Source organism: Hoplias malabaricus, chromosome 14, assembly GCF_029633855.1.
Source record: "Hoplias malabaricus isolate fHopMal1 chromosome 14, fHopMal1.hap1, whole genome shotgun sequence".
Lineage (NCBI taxonomy): Eukaryota > Metazoa > Chordata > Actinopteri > Characiformes > Erythrinidae > Hoplias > Hoplias malabaricus.
The window spans coordinates 34,718,008-34,744,195 of NC_089813.1; the positions used below are offsets into that span (position 1 = coordinate 34,718,008).

At 40.1% G+C, this 26,188-nt stretch overlaps 1 protein-coding gene across 10 annotated transcripts in view; it reads left to right on the plus strand.

Annotated features, from left to right (window-relative positions):
* Positions 1 to 26,188, plus strand: part of LOC136666394 (tight junction protein ZO-2-like) — a 106,013-nt gene that overhangs the window by 39,580 nt on the left and 40,245 nt on the right. Inside the window, exon 1 of one of the 10 annotated variants that reach the window (XM_066644549.1) lies at positions 7,882 to 8,125. The exons of 8 other annotated variants lie outside the window; for them this stretch is intronic. In XM_066644549.1, coding sequence (XP_066500646.1) covers positions 8,072 to 8,125 — 54 coding nt within the window. In that variant the 5' untranslated portion in view covers positions 7,882 to 8,071. Of the gene's footprint in view, positions 1 to 7,881; positions 8,126 to 16,994; positions 17,131 to 26,188 lie in introns of those variants that run through there. One more of the 10 variants, XM_066644550.1, reaches the window with a different exon arrangement.

Here is a 26,188-nt window from a genome sequence, read left to right on the forward strand (position 1 = left end):
GGTAAAATTGCTCTATGTCTGGATGTGTAGTTTTACGGCTCCAGTATATATGCAGAACCTAATAAGAAGCCCCACAGATTTCAAGGTAAATGGCTTAATCCACACATTTGTCAAGCCTAATATGCCCCTGCCGGGGCCAGACCACATTAGGCCATGTCATGCAGCAGATGGGGTTGTTTCACAATTGCTAATCATAATGAAGCATTGAAAACGTCATAGTTCCTTGACATGTAAGGCCTTAAAGGACCTGGAAGGACACTTGGGAGTTATTTATGGGGTGTTTACCAACATGAGCTCTGATCAAATTAACATAGGTGGATAAACGTGTGAAAACAGCCCCTCTAGTGTTTAAAAGTGGTACTGCGCATACAAACAACACAAATCACACCTGTAAATTACACGGTAGAACAATAAATAAGTAAATAACTTTTCTTTTTTTTTCACATATTATATTAATTATATGTATAATTAGAATACCTTCATGTTTATAGGCATAATTCTTTACAGTTTATTAATTAATTTACTCAATCGTTTACAAAAAATATATGTATATTTGTTATTTTATTTATGTTCTTTTGAGAAACTTTCGCAAAAGTAAAGTCCCTTCACTGCAAATTGCTGACTATCATCAGATGTCAAACTCGTATTGTCCCTGGACATACTGTCCCTCGACTCGTGCTGGCTTTGGACAGTGTCTAAATGGACAGGACTGGATTGATTATTTATTTATTTATTTGTTTGTTTGTTTGTTCATTCATTCTTTCCATTTTTGCCATTTTTTAAATCTCTTTGAAGTGTGACCCTTGAAACACATTACTTATTAATTCATATCTTCAGGCTGCATAATCTAGAGGACACTCCCTTTTTCAGCCTGGGCCAATGCATATTTCAGTAGCAATACCACAGCTATAAGTCAAGGCAGCTCTGCACAGGTTATTGGAAATGCTGACATACACGCATAACTGATAATGATGAATGGCAGCTGACCGTAAAGATATTTCCTGTTACTGTTTCTCCTCTCGGGTCTTTATTCCTAACATCTTGTGGCTTGCGGCAGAGTTTGAATCAGGCCCATTTGTGTATTGCAAATATGTAGTTAACGTTTTCCTGACGTTACAGAGGCTGTTGTAGTGTTATGGTTTTGCCCAGGGCCTCTTATTGGTATTTCATTGTGTTCCTATCTGAGCGAGGAATCAAACCCCTGTTTGCTGTGTGTTGAAAGCATTACCACACAATACCAGTCACACACCAACTTTATTTCATCTCAACTGTGAAGTTTTATCTTCCCTGCATTTAGACCACATCATCTGTGTATGTTTTCAGGTTTGGAGCTTGATTGCTCTCAAACTGAAAGCTTTAGGCTCTGATAGTGACAATAGTCTCATTTAGTGCTGGGCGATATGAGCGCAAATCAATATCACGATTAATTGTACATTTTACCACGATTCCGATTATTCATTCATTCATTCATTATCTGTAACCCTTATCCAGTTCAGGGTCGCGGTGGGTCCAGAGCCTACCTGGAATCATTGGGCGCAAGGCGGGAAATCACCCTGGAGGGGGCGCCAATCCTTCACGGGGCAACATAGACACACATTCACTCACACACTCACACATACGGACACTTTTGAGTCGCCAATCCACCTACCAATGTGTGTTTTTGAACTGTGGGAGGAAACCGGAGCACCCGGAGGAAACCCACGCGGACACGGGGAGAACACACCAACTCCTCACAGACAGTCACCCGGAGAGGGAATTGAACCCACAACCTCCAGGTCCCTGGAGCTGTGTGACTGCGACACCTACCTGCTGCGACACCGTGCCGCCCCGATTCCGATTAATGAACGATTATTTTGTTTTTGTATTTATGACCCTCATAGTTCAGTGACGAGGCTTGTACTGTAAATATTCTCCAGTGTTAAAGCTGGGATATTTTCTCTAATGTCGCTGGGAGCTTTTTCCTCTCTTGTTTTTTGAGCACTGTTTATATTTGGTGTGTGATTGCGCTTTGGTCGCTGAAGCTGTTTTTACCTCAGCGTTTACATTTGACTTCTTGTTGTTCAGTGTCGTCTTAGTTAAAGTCAAAGCAAAACACATTCAAACCATAGATGCTTTGTTTCTTTGGTACAAGCTGCTCAAGTTGCTTGGTCAGCCTTTGCGTTTAGGTTTTCCGTTTAGGAGTTGCTTCCACGTGGCAGAATCACTTGACTACAGGGTGGTAGTGTGGTTTGAAAAGGGACAGTACATGAACACATGTTGGGAACAGAATAAAAAAAACAGTTAAAAATTGTTGTAATCGACATAGACAAGATTATGTGGATTAGAAGTTGATTGAATGTTGATTTTGGTTAGTTTTCGATTATTTGCCCAGCCCTAGTCCCATTTATTTTGATCCTTGTGTGACTTCCCAGTTTGGAAAGTGTTTTCATAACTTATGCTGTTTTATCTTTTTCGTTCCATATGCCTTACATGTAATAACCTCTAAAAATGAATAACTTGTACTTAACAAATGTATTGACATTAAATAACTGAAAGGTGGTCCCTGAATTTGGAGAATATTGTCTTAACAATATAGAAACATCACTAAAATGTGTGATGCTTTTGATCATAGTTATACATAAACATTACAGACTGAGATGGCTCCCTATGTGCTGCCATATGGTGTCACTGAGCTGAAGGAGGGACTCTGGTCTGAATGTAATGAGGGACGGTGCAAAAATAGCTGACTTCTGCCAAAACGTCTCACTGATCTTCAGTTCCTCTGAGACCACCCTCCTTACCAGCATTCATTAGGATGTAGAAGTCATCTGAATGTGGAGAGTGTTTGCTGGACAGGCCAAAGAGTTGCCAAATTAAACTCTTTACACAAATCTGGTTTTCATTACATTGTTTTTAAACCGTTATTGGCTTGGCTGTACAGTTAAACCTTTAACGGGTGTAGAACTTTATATCCTTTGGAACCTGTTTTCACTCAAACCATAAACCACATCGTTTAGTTTGTCTGCCTGTTTATACATTTTATAAATTCATTTAAATAGTTAAATACTGTTTTTATCTTGCACTGACCATCAAAGTAGTTTGGTGTAATTTGTTTTCACTACAGGGGGCTATAACCAACCATTTGCGGTGCTCATTGCTAGCGAACAGCTCAACACAGTGTCACATTTAACAACAATGTTTTTATTAATATGATATTGCAAAGGAAACACATTCTGTTTAATTTTTTTATCCATTGATTCATCTTCTGTAAACCCTTCATCCTCATCATCAGTTTTATGATAGATACAGGGCAATGCCGAGAAATATGTAGCCTAGGGCAAGAACGCTCCATGGACAGGGCACTAGTCCATTGCAGTGCATCACCCACTCACTCACACACTCGCACCTGTGGAAACATTTACACAGCCAATTGACTTTTTGGACTGGGTAAAGACACCCACACAGACACAGAGAGAACACACCACGGGGCTGAACCCAGGACTGTGATCAAAAACATTTATGACAAGGTTTATATTTTATTTGAAACAGTTATATTTACATAAGAGGGCGGCACGGTGGTGCAGCAGGTAGGTGTCGCAGTCACACAGCTCCAGGGACCTGGAGGTTGTGTGTTCGATTCCCGCTCCGGGTGACTGTCTGTGAGGAGTTGGTGTGTTCTCCCCATGTCCACGTGGGTTTCCTCCTGGTGCTCCGGTTTCCTCCCACAGTCCAAAAACACACGTTGGTAGGTGGATTGGAGACTCAAAGTGTCCGTAGGTGTGAGTGTGTGAGTGAATGTGTGTGTGTCTGTGTTGCCCTGTGAAGGACTGGCGCCCCCTCCAGGGTGTATTCCCGCCTTGCGCCCAGTGATTCCAGGCTCTGGACCCCCGCGACCCTGAATTGGATAAGTGCTTACAGATAATGAATGAATGAATGAATATTTACATAAGAGCTTATAAAAAAAAAGTTCAAGCACATTTATGATTTTAAGAGCCAGCTTTTCAAACTGAATAAGCACTAAATTGTTCTTTTAGATCTGAACATAATTATATAAGCTTTAGTTCTATATCATGCGGCAAAAAAGGGGGCAGAAATGTTTTATGGTGAACATGGCTCTTGGGATACATTTTGGAGGCGTTAATTGGGTCCATATGATGGATTCTATTTAAACCTCCACTCTTCTCACCTACTGCTGAAGTGCGACTGAAGGAGCAGTTGGCATGGCACTATATTTAGTCTCAGCAAAGAGAGGCTTAAAATAGCGCAAACAGAAATAAAAAATACACTTTAATGTCAGGTTTGATAGGTCTGGAATGGGTAATATTTCTCATCCTCAGTGATATTGTGCTGGTCTCAGATGGCTGACGTGAGTTTTAGATAGTAGTGGTTGTAAAGGCTTCTTTTGGCCTGACAGTGTGCTGGATGACAGCAGAATCTGATCAATACAAAACACTAAAGCTCTGAAAAGGACTTGTGTGATACAACCACACACACACACACACACATATATATAGTCCAGTTAAATACATGTATATCCCCCATGTTTTTATATAGATAGATAGATAGATAGATAGATAGATAGATAGATAGATAGATAGATAGATACAATTAGGGTTTTGATTCTACTGTCAGGGCTTCTGTTTAGTTCCTGAAGGCCTAACCAAAAAGAGTTTGTGCTTATTTGCTTCTAGGGTTACAGTTAGTTCCACACCGGACAATGTAAGAATCTAACACTTCTGTTTCCAACCTAACCATGGAATTACAACTTAACAGTGAAGTAAGGGCAATAATATTATCCTTAATTTTAAATAATTTTTACAATAAGCAGGATTCAATGAAATAAATATTTTAAATTATTGCAAACAGTGATTCCGAACTGCTTTTGAACTGATTTGTGGGAATACTCTCCATCAGATTGTTAATACATTGCTCAAGCTTTACAAAGATGATGTTTGGTCAGGTCACTGAACAGCTGTAAACACACACTAATTAGAAACGGTTAGTGGAAGAGGAGAAGAAGAGGTGAACAGCAGGCCTGAGAAGACGGCCTAATTGCATCCATGGACACACACACACACTCTGGTGCTGTTCCCCCTGAAAACCACACAGAGGCACCACCCCTTTAACATTAACATGCTCCGATGAAAGCCTCATGCTTAAAAGAGGTTTATTTCTGGTGAAGGAACTGAACTGGTCAAAAAATGAACAGGAGATTGTGGAGATGATGTTAAGGCTTATCTGCTGATGATGAGTTTCACCGTGATTCTGAGTAACGAGGTCATTCTTGCCCTGTGGTCAGTGTTTTGCTCATTTGCTGTAATGATATAAAAAGAAGTAGTTTGTCTAATTTAAGCATGCGCACACTTGGACTAAGATATCACTACACACAGGGAAAAAATAACAATATATCACTTTTGGTTATATGGTGTGTAAATGCATGTGAACATAGTAGAGGGGTATGTAAACACATAACTAATTTATATTTTGAATGCATATGATCACGTACATAAGTAAGTAACTCACATATGGTGTAAATCTGTATGAAAAAATACATTGTACAGATGTTTGGAACCAGTATTTCGCTCTTAATTATATAAATCTAATATTTATTACAATTTGATATTAATATTCTATACATTTCAGGCAATTTATAAGAAACCTTTAACATTTAACAATAACTTGTGCTGTAGATAATTCTGGTATATAACAGAAATCATATCCAGATAGATTTGAAAAATGTCGCAGGTAGTGTGTCGTAGTCACACAGCTCCAGGGACCTGGAGGTTGTGGGTTCGAGTCGCACTCTGGGTGACTGTCTGTGAGGAGTTTGGTGTGTTCTCCCCGTGTCCGTGTGGGTTTCCTCTGGGTGACTGTCTGTGAGGAGTTTGGTGTGTTCTCCCTGTATCTGCGTGGGTTTCCTCCGGGTGCTCCGGTTTCCTCCCACGGTTCAAAAACACACGTTGGTAGGTGGATTGGCGACTCAAAAGTGTCCGTAGGTGTGAGTGAATATGTGAATGTATTTGTCGACCTGTGAAGGACTGGCGCCCCCTCCAGGGTGTTATCCCGCCTTGCGCCCAATGATAGGTAGGTTCCGGAACCACTGCAACCATGAACTGGATAAGCGGTTACAAATAATGAATGAATAGTTACTATTTTGACAATGCCATAACTTCTTCATTCATTCATTATCTGTAACCGCTTATCCAATTCAGGGTCGCGGTGGGTCCAGAGCCTACCTGGAATCATTGGACGCAAGGCAGGAATGCACCCTGGAGGGGACGCCAGTCCTTCACAGGGCAACACAGACACACACACACACCTACGGACACTTTTGAGTTGCCAATCCACCTGCCAACGTGCGTTTTTGGACTGTGGGAGGAAACCGGAGCACCCGGAGGAAACTCACGCGGACACGGGGAGAACACACCAACTCCTCACAGACAGTCACCCGGAGCAGGAATCGAACCCACAATCTCCAGGTCCCTGGAGCTGTGTGACTGCGACACTACCTGCTGCGCCACCGTGCTGCCATATCTTCTTCTTTTTCTTAAATTACTTTAAACTATTACTCTATTTCATGTTACATTGTGCAAGTTATTGTTGAAATAAAAATCATGAATTAGTCAGTGTAAGATTATAATATCACATCATTCTGTAGGGTCAGACTGTATTCATTTGTTTTTCAGTTCTTCTATTTGCTTCATTTGTTTCTTGCTGCACAGAACATAGGTTTCATAACAGGATTTGTGTAGTGAGAAAACAGTAGCCTTTGTTTTCCAAAGTTCTACAGTCATCTGTAATTACAGTTCTCAATGATGTAACTGTTAATGCTCACCCTAAAGGTGAGGATGGTCATTTGCGTTGTCATGATACAGAAGAGGGTTAAGGCTGTGTTTGTGCTTCTGTTCCTTTATTTTGTTTCGTATGTGGCTTATATCTGAATGAGTCTAGTCCATAGTAAAAAAGTTAATGTGCAGATTTAATGTAATAACAGTAAGGTCTTTTAGAATTACATGGTGTAACTAGTTTATTGGACTGGTTCAGTGCATCATAAATGCGTTCATATCTTGAAAAATCATAATTTCCTCATGTTTTAAAATAAGATTTGCACATACTCCCTAGTCCCCACGACACATGAATGGAAATATGGAAATTCTAAATTTACTCTTTTTTTTTTACAATGTAATAAACATGAATGTATTTACATATGTGCCTCTTCCTATTTACATTGAAGTCATAAGGAGTGTTTCAGTTTGGACTGCTCTTTTTTGATGAGGCAAAATTTCAATTGTCTTAAAGGCACAATAACAGACCCTTTAACTCTTAGAGTATAGAGATACACTGAAAAACTGGCCATGTATATATGTATTAATGATTGTTTTTATTCATAAACACGGATAATCCTAGCGATTTTCTCACAGAGAAAATGAAATAAACGAAAAATGTAGAACAGGTGCCTATTAACTCTGAACAACCCATTTATAGTCAGCAGTGTGACTGAAAACAGTCAAAACAGTCAACTATTAACAAACTAAATTTGTAAATTTGTTTTTGTATTTTTCAGCACAGTACCACTAGACTTCAGTGCAGACCACTAGAGTTCTGTTTGTTACACAGTAACTTTTGAGAGAACAGCTAAATCAATGTTTGCCAGCAAGACAAGTATATTTTAAGGGGGACATACAAAGGAACAAAAAAATTCGTGTCCGAGTTGGACACAATTCAGTGTCGGTAAATAATGCACGTAGAGCCGAAACGTTATCTCTAACAGAACACACGGTTGTATTTCAGCGTACACTTGGTTATTTCTTTAATGCTGCTTGACATGGAGATATAACCCCCTCTGTGTTTTCTCTTTGGTATGGTCTCGGAGTGGGTTTGGCTTGGTTGAAAGTGGCTTGCTACAAAAAAAATGTTTCTCAGGAAGGTTACAGACACCGAGAAGAGGAGAGTGTTGTAGCCGTTAGGGAGGACAATTCTGAGGGAACAAACTGACAACTCGCCATGCTTTATCCGAAGCGACAAGGAGTGTAAAGAAAACGTTAACATTCGAGTTCATTCAAGCTGAAGCAGTTCCCCTGAAGAGAGCAGGATGCCCGTCAAAGGAGGAGGAAGAACCGTGTACTCGAGAAACGACAGCGCTGGAGTGAGTAATGTCAGGGGAGGACCACCTTAAACATGTCTTTAAGTTATTTAGACAGCATGGCGTATTTTTAGAGTCAGGGAATTTGGTAAATTCTACTCGAATTTAGCCTAGAGGCTACGTTTGAAGTAATGAAACTATTCTAAATTAAATATTTCAGGTGCAGACAGTGAAGTGTTTACAGTGTTTGGCTCAGTCACCTGTTGAGGACTTTCTGTTCCCACCTACAATTATAGCACTTTGACACCTGTGACTCCTCAGATTTTACATTATATGTTTTATTAAAGCTACACATTTCAGACATATATTAATGTATTTAGAACCTACGCTAAAATGTGTACACTAAAACGTTCAAGTATATAAAACGTATAAAATTAATTCAGCAAATGTTTTAAAGACTGTTTAAACTGTTTTTTAGACTGACATTAGGATCCTTACACTGTAAAAATGTTGTAATTGTTTTTCTATTAACGTCTAGTGTTACACAGAGAGTATTTGAGGTAACAAACATAACTGTTGTCATCATATTAAGTATTTGTGAGGTATAGTTTTGGTGTCCGTATATAATATGTAGTGATACATTCCTAAGTTTTGTGTTAAACACTAAACAACACTGTCTTCCGAGTAAAGAAACAGTGTTTGTGTATACTGACTGTTGCTAAACCTTCATTCCCAGACAGAAAACTCAACTTTCTGTGCTATCAATCCTCAGGACTTTGCCTGTCAGGCTCACATGCAAATGAGTGAAAAGTGAGCTGATTTCCATGTGATGAATACTGAACCCTGGTCCATGTATCTCTCTCTCTCCTTAAAAAAATGTTGCAGGTCCCACTTTAATTCCACAGTGATGCTTCAGTAGGATTTGGTGAAAAGTGACCGCTTATTCACACTGTGATGACCCAAACCTTTAGGACGTCATATGTTACGACTCAGTCTAATAGCAGCAGTTTGAATAAAACTAGTCCAGATCATCAGCGTGGACGTACAGTCAAAAATCACTATCTAAGTTGTCTTATGACTTCTCTTGCAGTTTGTGTAAGAACAAATGTGAAGATTCAACCACTGTGTAACACTTTGAAAAGCACGGATTATGGACCCTTCAAAGGAGACCGACCAGCAGCATGTTTCACAACAAGAACGACTTAATTAGACTTATTTAACTGGGTTTTTGTGAAGTACAGTATGTGTAACATTGAATATAAAAACATTTGGCAACAGTTCTACTTTTCTCTCTTCAGAAAAACTAAATATAATGAGACAAATCACATGTCCTGCATCATGATTATATTTTTGCCACACAGCACACTCCTAGACAAAGTGTTGTTCATTATTTCGGCTTTTCTTCATTTGTTGATGTGTGTAAATTGTGAGTAGTTTGTAATTAGGTTTGTATTATAGTTATGAGAGTTTTTTTTTCTTACTAGGAAAACTCCACTCAATAATGACAATATTGTTGTAAGGGCACCTTGGTTTGACCTGAATGAAACCATGTTGGCTGAAGTTGCCTCATCTTAATGGTCTGCTGATGTTGTGTAGGAGGGTGCTGTTATTGCATCAGAGTGTGTGGGGTGTGTGTGTGTACACCCCAGTGGATTCTCGTTGGGTTCAATATTGTCCGTCTGGCTTGGCACAGTGAGGACCAGCTTAGGAGGGGGATTACAGTCCTCATTATTTGCAGCACAGGGGCCTGCTGTGGATCTCTGTGTGAGATGGGTCAAGTAATCACACTAAGAAACGCAGCTGTATTCCCACACATGACACAGAAGTGCTGAACTGGTACTGGAAGACTTTCACTTTTAACTACATAGTAGTGAGGTCTGGTAAAAAGTCAGTGTTCTGATCCTAAAATAGTTTGAACAGAGTTTGTTCGGCCATCTTGGGCAGTGAGTTATTGCAGGGGAAAACCTTAATATTTTTCACTACACTTTGCCTCTCAAGGTTGCATTAATTGTCCCGTATCTTACTTTGTTCTTTTTTTTAATATCTACCAAGACATCAAAAAGAACCCCTAGTTACTGCATTTATTAAATTTCTCAGTTCCATTCTCACTGATGTGGTGGTTGTAGTGTGTTAGTGTGTGTTGCACTGGTGCGAGTGGATCAGACACAGCTGTGCTGCTGGAGTTTTTCAACCCCTCAGTGTCACTGCTGGACTGAGAATAGTCCACCAACCAAAAAACAGCGTCCTGTGGGGTGCATCCTGCGACCACAGATGGATGAAGGACTAGAGGAAGGCCAACACGAACTGTGCATTAACAGACGAGAAATGGTCACTGCCTTTGCATCTAAAATGTGGACAGACAATGTCAGTGTGTCTAATTCATTACATAAAGCATTTTCCTAGAATTCCATGTCCTAGCCGCAAGTGAGCAAGCAAATACAACAGTGGCAAGGAAATACTCCCTCAGAGCATGAGGAAGAAAACTAAAGAGGCCACCTGAGGAAAACAAGCAAAGATTAGTTTATAAACAAATTGCAGTTTCAATAGAGGAGATAGAGAGTGGGTACTGTTTAAAAACTCCAGCACCGCCGCTGTGTCTGATCCACTCATTCCAGCACAAAACACTAAAACTAAACTCTGTTAATATGTTTATTCAATATCATTGTTTATGCCCAGTTATAACACCCCTGATTTTATATATATATTTATTTATAACTTGTTATTCCTGAACTTTGAAAGAAGAGTCTTGGGCATGTACGCATCACGCTGCTGTGTGTAAGGCTTCTCCTCTTAATCGGTTTTAATCTTTCATATCCTATATCCCAGTGGTTCTCATTACATGGACAACTGTGGTCTGATCCGAGACCACTACTCTTACTCTTAGGTATGTGAGGTATGACTATTGAGCAGCTGGCCAGGTTTAACCCAAAGACCCCCACAAGGAAGCACATGGAGAGTGAAAGTTCTAATTAGGTTTAATCTAAGCGACTAGAGCAGTCACACTGCTTCATTTTGTCTTCCCATTTGTTGGTTTGCTTGTCTTTCCTACTGTGAACAAACTTTTTTTTTTAATTAGACAAGGCTTCCATTTATCTGTGGACAAATGTGTTTTTCCAGTATTTGTGGCCCACTGGCATTGTGCATTCCGTTTAGTTTTGCACACATTTTAAACACAATTTAGGTTTTATCACTGAGTAAAATGGGTTTGGGTTGAATATTGTGATTGTATATAGAGAAATCCCGTGGCCCAGCCTTAGTGTGTGTTTTCGCAGTTGGTTTATTCTGAACAGCACGTGCCAGGCACAAGAACGGCCCGTTAGCATTCCTTTGTAGCTACAAGCATTCAACTGCACTAGCAGTCATGCAGAAGAATGAGGCCACCACTCCCACCTACACCTCAAGAAAAAGTCTTTCAATGGCGTCAGGCCAGTTTAACAGTAAAGTTTTAAAGTATCTATCAGTTGGACAATTAAATACTTAGCTGATATTGAGGTCCTACATATTGGGGACATGGTCTCCTTGTGTCTGCACTCACTGTTCATCATCTCAACCTTACTGACCATCCTGGAGCACAGTTATAATTCTAATTTTACAGAAAAAGGCCACCTCTTTTCACTCTGTTCTTCTATGGTCAGGACTCCCACACAACCACCACAGAGTATTATTTGGGTGGTGGATAATTTGCAACGTTGCAGTGGTGTATTATTTTGTTGCGTTGGTAAGAGTGGATCAGACACAGCGGTGCTGCTGGAAGTTTTTAACACTGTGTCCACTCTGTGTCCACATTTCTTGCTGATGAATTCATTAATACTGATTACCATCTCTAGTTATTTTTAGTCTAATTCTAACTATCAATCAACCTAAAGCTTTAGGCAATGCTCAGTCGGGTATATATTTTTTTTCGTGCCAAATACTTATTGAAATCTGAAAGGGCTGTAAGTATGTGTACTTCAGAAGACTGTATATAAGAGCTCAGTAAAGGCATAGCTGTGTTTTAAAGTCAAAAGACTGAAGTTGATGTATTTCCTGCGTTTTTGAGATGGTACTGATGGCCTGGTGGGAGGTCATTGCTCACTGTTGTTGGCAATTACCTCAGACTGTTTTTCTTTTCCTCTCTCCAGTGGCAAGATGCTGTAGCTATTTTTGTATTTTAGGCCTCGTATAGCATAAGTGTAGGCTCACTTTATAGACCAAACAAGACTCTTCACTTCTGCTTATATTAAAGCAGCCAGGTGAAGCTGTAAAAACCACAGGGAAAAACAGAGCTTACACAATTATCTTGTTATATTTAGCATCGTCTTTAGATCAGTTTGTTGCCGTACTAGGTGAAAAAGTGATGTTTTTCTCCAAGATTGCTCAGTTAGATTAGTGTGACACAAGTTGTTATTTCCTCTAAAACCATGACAAATATAATTAGGCTTATCTTCATACCCACAGGATGAAAACCGTTTACAGAAAACTTCCCTTGCTCTTTGGTGTACCCTCTGATCTCTGCCACGCCTGTGAGATCAGAAGCTTCCAGACACAAACTCACATCTAACTGTGCAATCAGAAACAAAAGCTATGAAAGAGATAATGGCCGCGATATCTGGCCAGCTTTGGACTGCCCCCTCCTCTCAGTTTCTCATCTTCTCCACTTGGTTTCAACTTCATGTTTCATGGAAGGAACATGCTGGAATTCTGAGAACTTTACTGAGGGTCGTCAGTAAACTACATGACTCATTCATCAGGATGGTGGTCTTGGTCCTTTAATTTACGACTGTGCTAATTTGAGATCATTTAAGTCAATTTATATTCAACACACTCCAGTTACTTCACAATAACAGGAAGTTTGCTGAAGCCGGCAGGCATTTGTTTTAAGGACAGTGGGAATGTCTTTGTAATTTTTTGATTTCCCTTGGGAAGTGATTTAATTAGGGGTGGCTTTTCCTCACTCACATTAAATGTTTTGGCAGTTTGCATTCTTTGACAGAAGAGTGTCACACATAATTATTATTATTATTATTATTTTATTTATTTATTTATTTTTGTGGCCGGGGGGCACTGTTTTAAACTGTTTTCCATAGTTAAATCATAGTTCTTAATACGCTATAACCACTGTGTGTTTCAGTGGAGTGATTTTTCATTATGGCAGCATCCTTGATCGTGCTGCATTGTATTGACTCAAGCAAAATACTGCATGAATGTAACTTCCTGCAGAGCACTGAAGGAACAATAGACGGATCCTAAACAGTTGATAGCACAGCAGATAGTGAAGGAACCCTGCCTGAGGGAGTAGCCATCGCCCTAAAGACGTGCCTGAAATTTTAGGTTTCAGTTAATGTCCAGCGTGCCTCTGACTGCAGGTAATTGCTGTGATGTAAAGAAATGTTTACTTAATTTATGGCATATAAAAAGAACGTGGAATTAATTCCTTTCTGTGAAGATAAATCTTCACAGAACATAAACATTATTGGAGCTAGGAATGGTCAGCATCCATGTATCTCATTTCATCTGAAAATATTAACATTGTATATGGTATTTCCGTGTGGAGGGGGTGGGTGGGTATGCGGGGTGCACTTTTGGGCTGTGCTGAGCCTCATGTCGAGTGAAGGAAGAAAGGTGAAGGGTCTTCTGAGTATTTTGTCTGTTTCCAGCTCCCTTCTCCTCTCTTGTAACCCAAACTAAGAGCTAAACTCACAACTGAGCTTGTGTTTTTCCCCACCCATTTTTCAGAATATGACATCACCAGTAGAGTGAGCTCCCACACCGCTCCCTCCCTGTGGCTCACTTAAATGTACGTGAATGAACTCTTTTGCCTTGTACTTAATGGGGTCAGACACAACATATTTGACACACCGCACAAAATTGTGAAATACCGCCCTCATTTTGAGATACTGTCCATATTTTGAAATACTGTGGTATAAGGTATTACTGTTCTACCACCCAACCCTAATTAGAGCATTTAATTGTATGTTTTGAAGAAAAGGACTTTGTGTGTCGTGGCAATTAAAGTGTTCTTTTTGTTGAAGACAACATATTATGAAAAATAACTTTACAGGGCCTTGGCACATTTAATTAGGGATCTGGAGTTCCTACCGTCACACACACACTGATTTAAAACAACCCAGTCAGATGTGATTGTGATCTGCATTATTCTGTGGACATGGGATGCACCTAGTTGTCCTGACTTTGTACTGAGTCTTATGTACATAGCAGATACTTCTGGATCTCTCCAGTCACAGCACTAGACTTGTCTTTGTCTCTGGACCCAAGCTTCTTTAGAATTGATATTTTGACCAAATAATGCCTCAGATATTTGAAGTGTTAAAAAGTGGAATGGGATATTTGGATTATGTTCCCTTTAAGAATTTCTTGCCAAATTAGACATGTATTCATTGGCTTTAATCTAGCTTTATTTACACAAGGCAATTGTGAATGTGAAAATTCCAAATATGAGGACAAATCCTATTATTTCTCAATTAGGTAGTGTGATCTCAGCTCTGCAGCTGGTAGACGGAGGAGGGAAAGTAGGAGGGGGATGCGGACTGAGTCATTGGAAATAAAGGGTTGGGGGAATGAATATGAGGCTGTTGATGCCAGCTCTTTGAGTCACTGCCACTCAATGCCGTCTATTGTCCCGCAATAAAACCCCAACACAAGTCTGTCTCAGTTCAGACTGGAACAGTGAGCATCTCTGAGAGGAGAGTTGATCCATGAAGGAGGGAGAGAGCAGAGCACTGCATTTATAACGCTCCATCATGCAAATTTCATAGCCCGTTTAATAGACACACTTTTATGTTTTGCATAAAAGTTCTCAAAAGAGATGCAACACAAACACACAGGCACAAACTACTGAATCTCAAGAGAGCTTCCCACAAACATGCATTGGAAACATTCCTGAGTGAAAATAATTCAGCCAAAATGCTCTCCTGAGCTTTCTCACATACCAACATGAACCTGACAGCAGTATTTGAGTTTGAGTTACTGATGTTCTTCCACTCTGTCTTATTAGAGGGTTGTTAACTATTTCCTAGCACACTTTTCATAATCTGGTCAACGCCTATGTATTATTTCCCAGCAGAAATATCATGTCACATAGTGAAAATAAACATGAAACTTGCAAACATTTAAAGGCATTTATCTCTGGTTTATGTTCAGAATCTCTGCATCTTTTAAGTTGGAACAGTGTGGTTTAGGAAAGAAAATACTGTTTGTATGTTGCCGAAGATGAACTTATCTGGAGGTTTTTTATTCATTGTTTGAATTACCACAGAAACTCATTCGTAACCTGAGTTACTTAGTTTTGTAGCACTTTCAGTTTGTTCACTTTCATGCAGTGTCCCAAATTTAGAGTCAGTTCCACCTTACATAATCTAAAACAGCACAAATAATTTGATATTACACACCTATGGAGCAGGAACAGGGCAATTTTCTCATCTCGTTTCATGCATTTCAAAGTTTGGAGTCCTCTCTGTCATCTAATCAGATGCTATTTCTCTGCTGTGAGCTGAGAGAGGGAAAGCCTAGCATATTGGACCTAGATGGTTTGTTTTTTTAAATCCTGTTTACTGACACTGTTCTTGTCTGTACTTGTGTTCTTGTGGGCTTGGGAAATGCAATCAGTTGCAGCCCAAGTATTGTTCCATTTAAAAGTTTATATCTAGCCAAGTATGGTTCAAATCACCGGATATGTTCTTGCTTCGTCCATACTGTCAAATACACCAAGTACACCGGCGTTTCAATGGCAGAATGACCATACAGCGTTCCCCCATTTTCAGAAATTTCTACTCACACCTCAAACTTGCCTGTGTACCTGTACTACCACATACAGCAGTCAAAACTTGACATATTTGTATTGAGAAACACTCTACGGTTTGTATAAAGACCTGTATTCAGCATTCTAAAAGACTGGAGAGCTAGCAAATGGTGAGGACACATCCTTTGAATTGTAAATGTTTTTTTATCATTACAATTGTGAACCGTCTTTTAATCACTCATTGTGACTTTTTAGATTTTACCTACTGTGAGTTTTAGGATGTAATTAAATATACTATAGCTACACAAATGTATGTATCGTTAGCACTATATATTTATCTGTTAACAAGCACTGCACTGTCATACACCTCATGCTGGTCATCTTGCTATATTTTGAAGTCAACAAGCATTCTGGTTTGGAAAAAAGACTGCATTCTGTCAGCATTTTCCAGCTAAACACCTCAGTCTGCTTTCTCACCACTATAATGCTCTGAGGTTCAAAACTGCACTATGATGCAGTTCTTCTGTGCTCTCTTTAAACTGACATTAACCCAGCACCAGCCTACTGGGCATTAAGGTGCCATTCCTCACTAAGATCCTGTTCAGACAGCTGCTTTATTTAACGTTTTTCTCAGCCCTCAAATGGGAATCTCTGTTTGAGATGAATGTGAAGTTTTAACATTGCTAGTGTGGTGTCTGAGATTAATGCACTGTCGTCTCAAAGAATATTTATTTATTTATTTTATTTTTATTTTTTTTAATGTGATGCAACACACTTTTGTTCATCGTAGCAAAAATCTGTATTTGAAATTACTTTACAATCTGAGAGTATATTAGACTTGGATTAGGGTCTAATAGATTAGGAAGTAAACTTCACTACACCACACCAGACAAGACTTGGGGAAGTAAATTACCCTTTAAAGCAGTATAGAGTAATGGAAAAGCCTGTGCTTCTCTGGTTGAACCTTTATGGGGTGAGGCTAGTTATTGTCCATAGGAAAGTCTTGCCTTCCTGGGCATGGCATAGTGCATTTGTTAGTTCAGACAGGCTCCAGTGTCCAGCATATTACTTTACAGTACACAGTGGACAGTCCTCACCTGATTGGCTGAAAGGCAGCACAGTGGGCAGAAACAAGCCTCATTCGTCTTCAGGGCTGCCCTGTTTTGTCACAATTCAGTGTATTGTGGGAGTTAAACAGGTGAAGCTGGGAGCTGTCACGTTTTGCGCTAATGACCGCTTATCCACACGTCTGAAGGGATGTGGATTGTTGATGACCTGGGAAGCAGCAGGATGAGATGTTGACACGATGGCTGTTAGTTTTGCGCTGCAGGTAAGCTCAGCATGGCCTGTGGACTGATCATTTACCTGCACCTGATACCTAAAGGATAAAAACCCCTTGCCATCTGAGCACAGGACTCGACCCCTCTCTCTACTCTGGGTTTGGGAGAGATACAGAAGAGTAATGGCCTTTTCATAGCTGGACTTTAATCTTGAAAAGCTGCTCCACCTGAGCACACACCAGTGCTGAAAGCAGGCAGGGTGCATGACTCGAGTTACGGAAGTATTGGGATGCAAACTGGGTTATGTAAACAGACCCAGAGCAATGGCTGACCGGTGTTGTTTGTGAACAGCATGTTCATTCTGCTTTGATTTCAATATTCATCTTGTTTTTCAATGTTGTTTCACTATATTTATTTTGGTAAAGTTGGTAGTGGAGCAGTATTCTAATTATTTGATTTATAAACAGTTTTTAAAGGCCTGGATGAAAAAGCCAGAATGGAATATGAATATGACAAACTAGATAACCTTTTAAAAAGACTTCACAGAAACATTATAGCAAAACCTTTACATAAACATGTGCTCATCAGGTTGGTTTTTACCCTCAGAGAAAACGGTAAAGGGGAATTTGCACTAATTCACAGTTTTCTAAGGGTCTTAATAAAACTTATATAACATGCTTTGGTCAAAATACCACAAGGTTCACACACCACAGCAATTTTCTTACCCTGTCTAAACAGCCCTCTTCGGAATGGTTTCAGCACCTGTTCCTCTAAATTAGAATGAGATCCCCAGAGTTTCCTGCAGTGCTTTACAGTTAGGCCGCCTTGAGAATGTCGTCCACCCACCCCTCACCCCCATTTTAAACACTCAATAACAAGTGATCCCTCAAAGTTCCAAAGTACATTCTGTGACTCGTTTAATGCATTATTCCTCAGTTTTCAGAGCAGTTAAGGCGAGCTGTGTGTCCTCTCTGGGTTTCCCTGTGGTTGTGTGTACACGAGGTCAGAGCATGTGCAGCCCATGCTTGTAAACAATGTTTTGAATCATTGATTTGAATTTACACTTGATTCGTGAACCGATTCACTCATTGAGTTGACTCTACACTCAACCCATCGTGTAAGTTCCTCAAAGCGTCTAAACACCATTCACGCAATATCAGTGGAATTTTATAACACTGAACGATTACTCGGTTCATTTCTTGAGCTTTGATTCCCAATGGGAGCGTGCGTGGGGGCAGGGCTGATGATGTCACTCGTATTTTTCTCCCCTATTTATTTATTTATTAGATTTTCTGGTTAGGAGGAAATTGTTGTAGTTGTTACAGCACACAAGAGGTGTTATTGCTCATTATGTTGTTTACTAGCACCTATGTTATTGCACTTTAACTGCTTTGTTAATTTATAAATAAAGAATAAAGAACGTTATAAGGTTGTTGCCCCCAATCCCCCGTAAAGGTACTATCTTGTCTAACCAATTTTCCGTAAGAAACCCTGCCTCTTAAATTTACTCCAATCACGAAAGCCCAGGAGTGAGGTGTGAGGAGCAGAAACGCTGGGGTTTTGTGCTCGGTCCTTTGATTTTTCCCATATTAATTTTCACCATATTTAGTCATTAAATTATCATTGCATTTGTTTTGCTTAGTTTAACCATGTCTTGTGCATCATGGACATGCCTCTGCCTGCTATAAACAAAGTAATCAATAGATGAAACGCTTTGATATGGTTTGATTGTCACTGCTCTGACGTGATTCTGGGTGGGAGTTTAAACTTTACTGATACATTGAAACACAGGAAACACGAGTTCAAATGAATCATTATTCGTTTCTGTGGAACTCGTGGCATTTATGTGGGAAGTAAGCTTTTTTTTGATGCTTTTGCCTTTGGCTGTGTAAAGTATTACACAAACATAACTAAGATAATATACAAACAAGGATGTATCGATTCATTTTTTAACCTTGTTTGTGCATTACCTTTAATAATTAAATATTTTTTTTATGTATGTGATTGTTTATTTATGTATGTGCTCATTTTTTATTGAAGCTAAATAGATACTAAGGCTGAATTACACAGCAAAGTCACATCCATGGGAACCCAGTCAAATAGACACAGAGATAAGTGGAAGAATACCCCAGGAGGAATGTGTGTTGTTACAGCAGCAACTCAAATTTACAAGCATAAAATAGCTTAAATATGTGTATAAATAAAAAAGTAAGCAGTTTTACAAATGGCCAACTGAGGTTTACTATTCTAGTTTGGACAGTATCTGTACACAATCTGTAAGTGAAGGTACACTTATATATCGTTCCATGTTGTCTATTCTGAGAGCTGGTGGGAAAGGACGGTTGTAATGTATAAAAAGGGGGTGAAGTCTATAGTGGTGTACAACCCTGGGAATGTGTGCATGTGAGAGAATGCATGCCTGTCTGTGCGTCACGCATGGCTTCCTAGGAACATTGTTTGTACAAGGAACATCCCTGTACGTCCTCAGCTTTCTCTTATCTGTATATGAATGCAGTAGTGCTATTGTTTCATTGCCATTGTTTTGAGTGCGTGGCCTGACCCATTTCTCAGTGTGTGGAGTTATTTTAGTGGGGGCACGACTAATGATGTATTGATGTGGCAGACATTGGATCAGCATAATTAGACTCAGCGACGGATCACATGACCACCATTCGCCTGGCCCCTTGGCTCTCAGCAAGAACGTGGATGGGAAATGTTTGTGTCTTTTGTGAAACGCATACATGGTTAATGACTGTTTAGAGGAGATGCTTTATGTTTGTAAAAAGGAGTGATTATATGCAACTTTTATTTCTGAATCTTTTTATAAGCACAAAAATGTGTCAATCTCCGCAGCCATTTTATATTTGTGTAGTTTCCTATCAAAATAGTGGAAGGATGGAGTGAAAGCCACAACAGTTCAGATGTGAATCCAGAGTGAATCTTGATTTATTTAAAGATATGTGAGAGTTGTTGGGCTGCCCCTGTACTTTCACATTTGTTACAAGTCCCATACTCTCTGTATTAACTAATTAAACTCTAAAGTCTTAAGTCATGTTGAATTAAGTGTCTTTATATATGAAAGTTAAGAATGCTCATGGATATCAGGCCCTTGTGAAGGCTGTAAATATTCCTGTCTGAATGTAATGGATATATGGGCAAGTCTCACACACTTGCTATGTGAGGGGGAATCCATGCAGTAACAGTGAGCCTGTCACAGGAACACTCCCTGAGAAATATAACGGCAGCCTTCACCACAACCCTGAACTGGCCTGGAATGCCCTAAAAATACTGCTACTCCTCCAGCTCCAGCACTCCCCAGTGCTTCTCTGTTTTCATCATAGTTACTGCTCCTCAGCTGCACCGCCTATCACTTTGCACACACAAGCTGAGGTGCTGGCACAGCTGGGCTGAATGCACTTCTGTCCTTAAGGGAAATATGTGAGCTTTGACATCCACTGTTGATGGGCTGCACCGGAGTCGTTTTGTTTGTTTACTGTGGAAATTTGAGCCACTTATATGAGAACTTCAGGAGTGTCATCAGGGTGGTTTAGCAGGTTTAACTCTTAAAACTTTTAAAAGCTTAAGTGAGCATAAATTGTATGCTACAACTATTGCCCTGAATTTCAGATTTCTAATAAGATCATAATACGTTTATAGGAGCATCAGGCTGTTGATAGAATTTATTTATTTTTTTTTACCATGAGCAAGAGACACCTTTTTACTATCCACTGTGTGACATGCGGTGGCACGGTGGTGCAGCAGGAAGTGTTGCAGTCACACAGCTCTGGGGACCTGGAGGTTGTGGGTTCGATTCCCGCTCCAGGTGAGGTGTCTGTGAGGTGTGTGGTGTGTTGTCCGCGTGGGTTTCCTCCGGGTGCTCCGGTTTCCTCCCACAGTCCAAAAACACATGTTGGTAGGTTGATTGGTGACTCAAGAGTGACCATAGGTGTGAGTGTGTGTATTGCCCTGTGAAGGACTGGCGCCCCCTCCAGGGTGTATTCCCGCCTTGCGCCCAATGATTCCAGGTAGGCTCTGGACCCACCGTGACCCTGAATTGGATAAGCGCTTACAGATAATGGATGGATGGATGTTGACATGCCCAAAAACAGGGCTGCAGTCAAAAATTAACTTGCAAGAATTTATGAAGAAATGGTTTTAAATATTTACCAAATGCTTTAAAGTAATGCCACATCACATTCAGTTCAGTGACTATATTTTAACTATAGAGTAGACTTTAAAAAATCTACATTCTTTGTTTTTACTTGTTGTTGTTTTATTCCTTTTGTTTGGCTACATTAACCACTCTTAGTTGTTGGAGTACGTAAGTGAAGATGAAATTGTAATAACATCCCTTAAAGCACTGTCAGTAACATTCATATTCACACTTACATTTTATCCACTTAGCCAACCTCCTATTGCATTTCTCAGCTCAGATATAGAAAGCATTTATGGGGTATAGTAGTACTACTATTTTAAGGGGCTGTGTGTGTGTGTGTGTGTGTGTGTATCAACAGCTTTCTACATTACCAGTTCCTGTTTGTGATGTCATTTAATCACATAGCTGGAGTGCTGCTCTGACAGGCTGCCTAAATAGTGTGTCATCTCTTTGATGGTGATCTATGGACAGTCGTATGAGTTGAGGGAGAAGTATCTTTAGCAGGAGGAGTACTGGATGTGGAAGATACTTCTGCAGCTGTTTATGAGTTGTATTAATGAAGAGAAGGACATGTACACCTGTGCTTGGAGCTAACCCCTCTCCATTCGATCAGCAGGACGTGTCAGCAGTGGGAATCAATCTGAGAGCATTTAGCCCGCAATCCAGCTGACACTGGTCCATCCACACCTCCAAATAAAGATTACTGCTGGTCAGTGGATTAAAGGTGCCTGCTAACTCTACTCTGAAGTAGGGATCTGTGTCAGAGATGCTAATTGGAATTTGCTCAGCTTGTCAGTCAAAGCAAGTAAACATCATTTAATAACATTTCTATCCACTAAACGTCACTGGGATACAATGTAATGAAAACATAATTTAAAATACTAACTGTCCATTTTTAGAAACACCAACAGAACAGAAGCGCTTTGTAGGTTTTACAGGGATTCAATCGTCAGTGTAACATTACCCACTCTGTCTTATTGATGTGAACAATGGCAAGTCACAACTTTACAACCAAGACCAAGAGGGCAGTACAGTGGAAGGGCAAAAGAGCAAGTGCTCAAGCCCCCTCTCTGGTTTTCAGATATCATATCTATCTATATTGGTAACCTTTCATTTGAAAATTAACAGCTTGAAACCTCATCGAAAAGAGGAATGAGATTTTAATTCTGTTAATATATTATTCGTACTTCAGTAACATTGTTTATGTTGTAAATTGCAGGACTGGAGACTGAAGTAGTGTTACTGGACATGCATTCAAGAAGGGCTGATCTGGGTTCAGTAGTTAGTGATAAAGCTAAGCTGGCCCACTGCGGCACACTGTAATTTATTTCTCTTTGAACTGTACAGCCCTTTTAATGAAGCAGCTCCACAGCAGGGAACGAGCAGCTATTAAGGCTCCTAACTCGTTTAGTGAGGTAGTAACTTTCATATTGAACGTGTTTCCCAAACTAAAGCAAAGCAGTATACCTTTTTTTATTGAAATGAATTAATATATTTTTAAAAATGCACGGGCATATTAATAATTCTTTTTTTTACAATTTAACATTCTTTAGTCTGGACTTCATGGCAGAACATCATTAATTAAATGTGGATGAGTCTCAGAATTGCATACTTCTTGTGCATGACTTTTTAATTTGGGATGAAAAATGTTTAATATTTCAGAATGGCAGGAGAGAACTTTTAATAAGACATGACTTTGGAGGTGGCACATAACTTTTAATTGCCACTTTTGGGTAATTCCCCGTTGAACACGGCTTTGATACTGATCACAGCAGTATTCTGTTGGTGTAAACTGACCTTGTGCTAATCCTATTTAAAGTCTCACATTTTAAATTAATGTTGACCTCAATTTTCCGAGATGATGCAGTTGAATATTGGACACCCTGATTAAATCTTCTATCCCTTCAAGGAACACACTTAGTTACCCTAGATTCAGGAGCCTGCATTTATAGACTGGACATACAAGTTTTGTTATTTAGTTTAGGTTACATTTGTAAGGTAGTATATGTAAATAATTTTAAGTATGTAATTTACAATGTAGGGTGGGCATGGTGGCGCAGCAGGTAGTGTTGCAGTCATACAGCTCCAGGGACCTGGAGGTTGTGGGTTCAAGTCCCGCTCTGTGTGACTTTGGTGTGTTTAGTGTGTTCGCCCAGTGTCTGCGTGGGCTTCCTCCAGGTGCTCCGGTTTCCTCCCACGATCCAAAAACACACATTGGTAGGCTGATTGGCGACTCAAAAGTGTCCATGGGTGGGTGGGTGTGTTGCCCTGTGAAGGACTGGTGCCCTCTCCAGGGTGTGTTCCTGCCTCACGCCCAATGATTCCGAGTAGTCTCTGGACCCACCTGGACCCTGAACTGGATCAGTGCTTACAGACAATGAATGAATGAGTTTACAATGTGTTTGAACACTTGAAAAAAGTTACAGGATAATGCATGAATATCTCAAAATACATAATGTGTTTTACAGAATTGATTTCTGCATTAGGGCAGCACGGTGGTGCAGCAGGTAGTGTCGCAGTCACACAGCTCCAGGGGCCTGGAGGTTGTGGGTTCGATTCCCGCTCCGGGTGACTGTCTGTGAGGAGTTTGGTGTGTTCTCCCCGTGTCTGCGTGGGTTTCCTCCGGGTGCTCTGGTTGATTGGTGACTCATAAAGTGTGTGTGTGTTGCCCTGTGAAGGACTGGCGCCCCCTCCAGGGTGTATTCCCGCCTTGTGTCCAATGATTCCAGGTAGGCTCTGAACCCACCGTGACCCTGAATAGGATAAGCGCTTACGGATAATGAATGGATGGATTTCTGCATTAACAAAATCTGAAAAATATAGTAATATCTTAATAGTGCAATCATATTTTTTAAATTTGTATGTAAGTGTTTAGTGGTTTTTGCCATTTACATCTGTTAGTATAATAATTCAGTATCATAAATTGTTAGCTGTAGGTGAAACGAATTTCATGTGGAAGAAAGATGGAGAGACAGATGGAGTACTCACTGTGTCTGATGTAACCAATAGTTGAAATAAGCAAATGACCAGACGCTCCATGCTAATGATACTGATTATTAATATCTGTTCCAGGTTGCATTACATTACATTAATCATTGCATTAATCACCATTAAGGCACAATCAATGTTTCTGTCTAATGTCCATCAGCCCATTTTAGTATCTGTAGAAGAGTGCGTCTCTTGTTGACACAGGCCATTAATCCGTCTCTACCATTTCTTACAGCGTCTTGTGGATGACAGTGAAGCCTTTATTTGGAGGCGTCCCTGTCAAGTGGACAAACCAAAGGCCATGGCTGGGTGAATGTCATCTATTGTGCCAGCTTCGGTGTTTCTGCCAATGTAAAGGCTTTCTCTATTTATAGGCCTCTGTATTGAGAGGACAATGTGATCTTCCTCCATGAGGGGTCTGTACTGTTAGACTGTTATTCTTTTTATGCCCATCACAAAGATGAATAAGCTCTAAAACCACACTGTGAGACTGGGACTAATATAGACTGTTGTGTGTATCACCTCTGTCCAATTAAAAACATATATCCCAAAATAGCATCTCCCAAAATAACAGGAGAAGGGAAAAACCTTCTTAACTTTCAATGGAAGTCAATGTAAAAAGGTTTAACTCTAAGTAATTTTGGAGCGTTTATATTGGTTCATTCATCATGACATTTTCACACAATGTGAAGAACAGCTGCTGTGTTTAAAGGATGTAGTAAGCTAATGTAGTTTGAAATCACTACTTTTCACTAGTATGAAAACAGTATTTCTGCCCATTCTAAGTACTGTGAAATTATTCCAATACGATACACACATTCCACAATGCCATAGAAGGTTATTAACCCCAAACTGGTAAAGAACGATTTTCACATCCCCAACATTCCCAGAATGATATCCCTGAATTATATGTTAAATTCGACCCATGAGTGCCACTTAGAGGTCAGACACTGCCCTGATGTCCTCAGCATATTTGATATGTTGTGCTGTAGGCTGAGGGTCCAGCGTGTGTGTGTGTGTGTGTGTGTGTGTGTGTGTGTGGGCTCTGATCACTTTAAACACTCTGGAATGTTTGTGCGTAAATCCTCATAATCTGCTTTCAGACACTGCCTGTGTGTGTGTGTGTGTGTGTCTGTGTGTTCTGCTGTGAGTAGTTCCTGGAGAGCAGGGTAACAGTCACTCATTGTCTTAAGCCTTGCCCTCAGCACGTCATAACTCAAGCCCGTGTGCACGTTCCCTTTCAGTCCCCCTCTTCAGGGTTTGATTGACATTTGCTCTGTGCTGAGTGGAACTTAGCTTCCTAATTAAAAGGATGTTGTAGAAAACCGATTACAGATTGGAGGCCGATAGTTTGTTTCATGATTAATTCCTTCCCCATTTGTGCCCCCCCCCCCCCCCCCCCAGTGGTTCTGATTTAGCCCTAATACAGGAAATCATGAGACGCTTATCCATCACGTATCTCTGTGGACTGGCTGTTATTCCGAAAAGAGACCATCATGAATTCTCCATCTAGCTTCTGTTTTCAATTTTTTTGGTTTATATTATCCTTAGAGAATGCTATTTGCTCTTTAGCCAAAACTAAATGAACACACTTGCTGGTGAGTTGGCCCACTGCAAGCCCCACACGCCATGACTCATGAGGCCGATATTTTAATGAAGCCTGAAATGTTGGTCCTTACCCAAATATAGCCTGAGAATTTATTGTCCAGTTTCAACCAGACCTGAACACATCATCGAGTTTTGAGTTTGAACTCATGTCCAACTATTTACTTGTAATTTTCCCCGCTCCCAAGCCCTGTTCGTAACATTAATACGGGTTTATTTACTAAACTGTGCTGTTATATATATTTACATGGCCATAGTTTATTCCTCGTTGTCCCTAATGTTACCTTCACATTTCATGCGTCATTTGCTCAGATTGGAGATGATCCATATTCATAACAAATCTGTTCCTAAAACAGCAC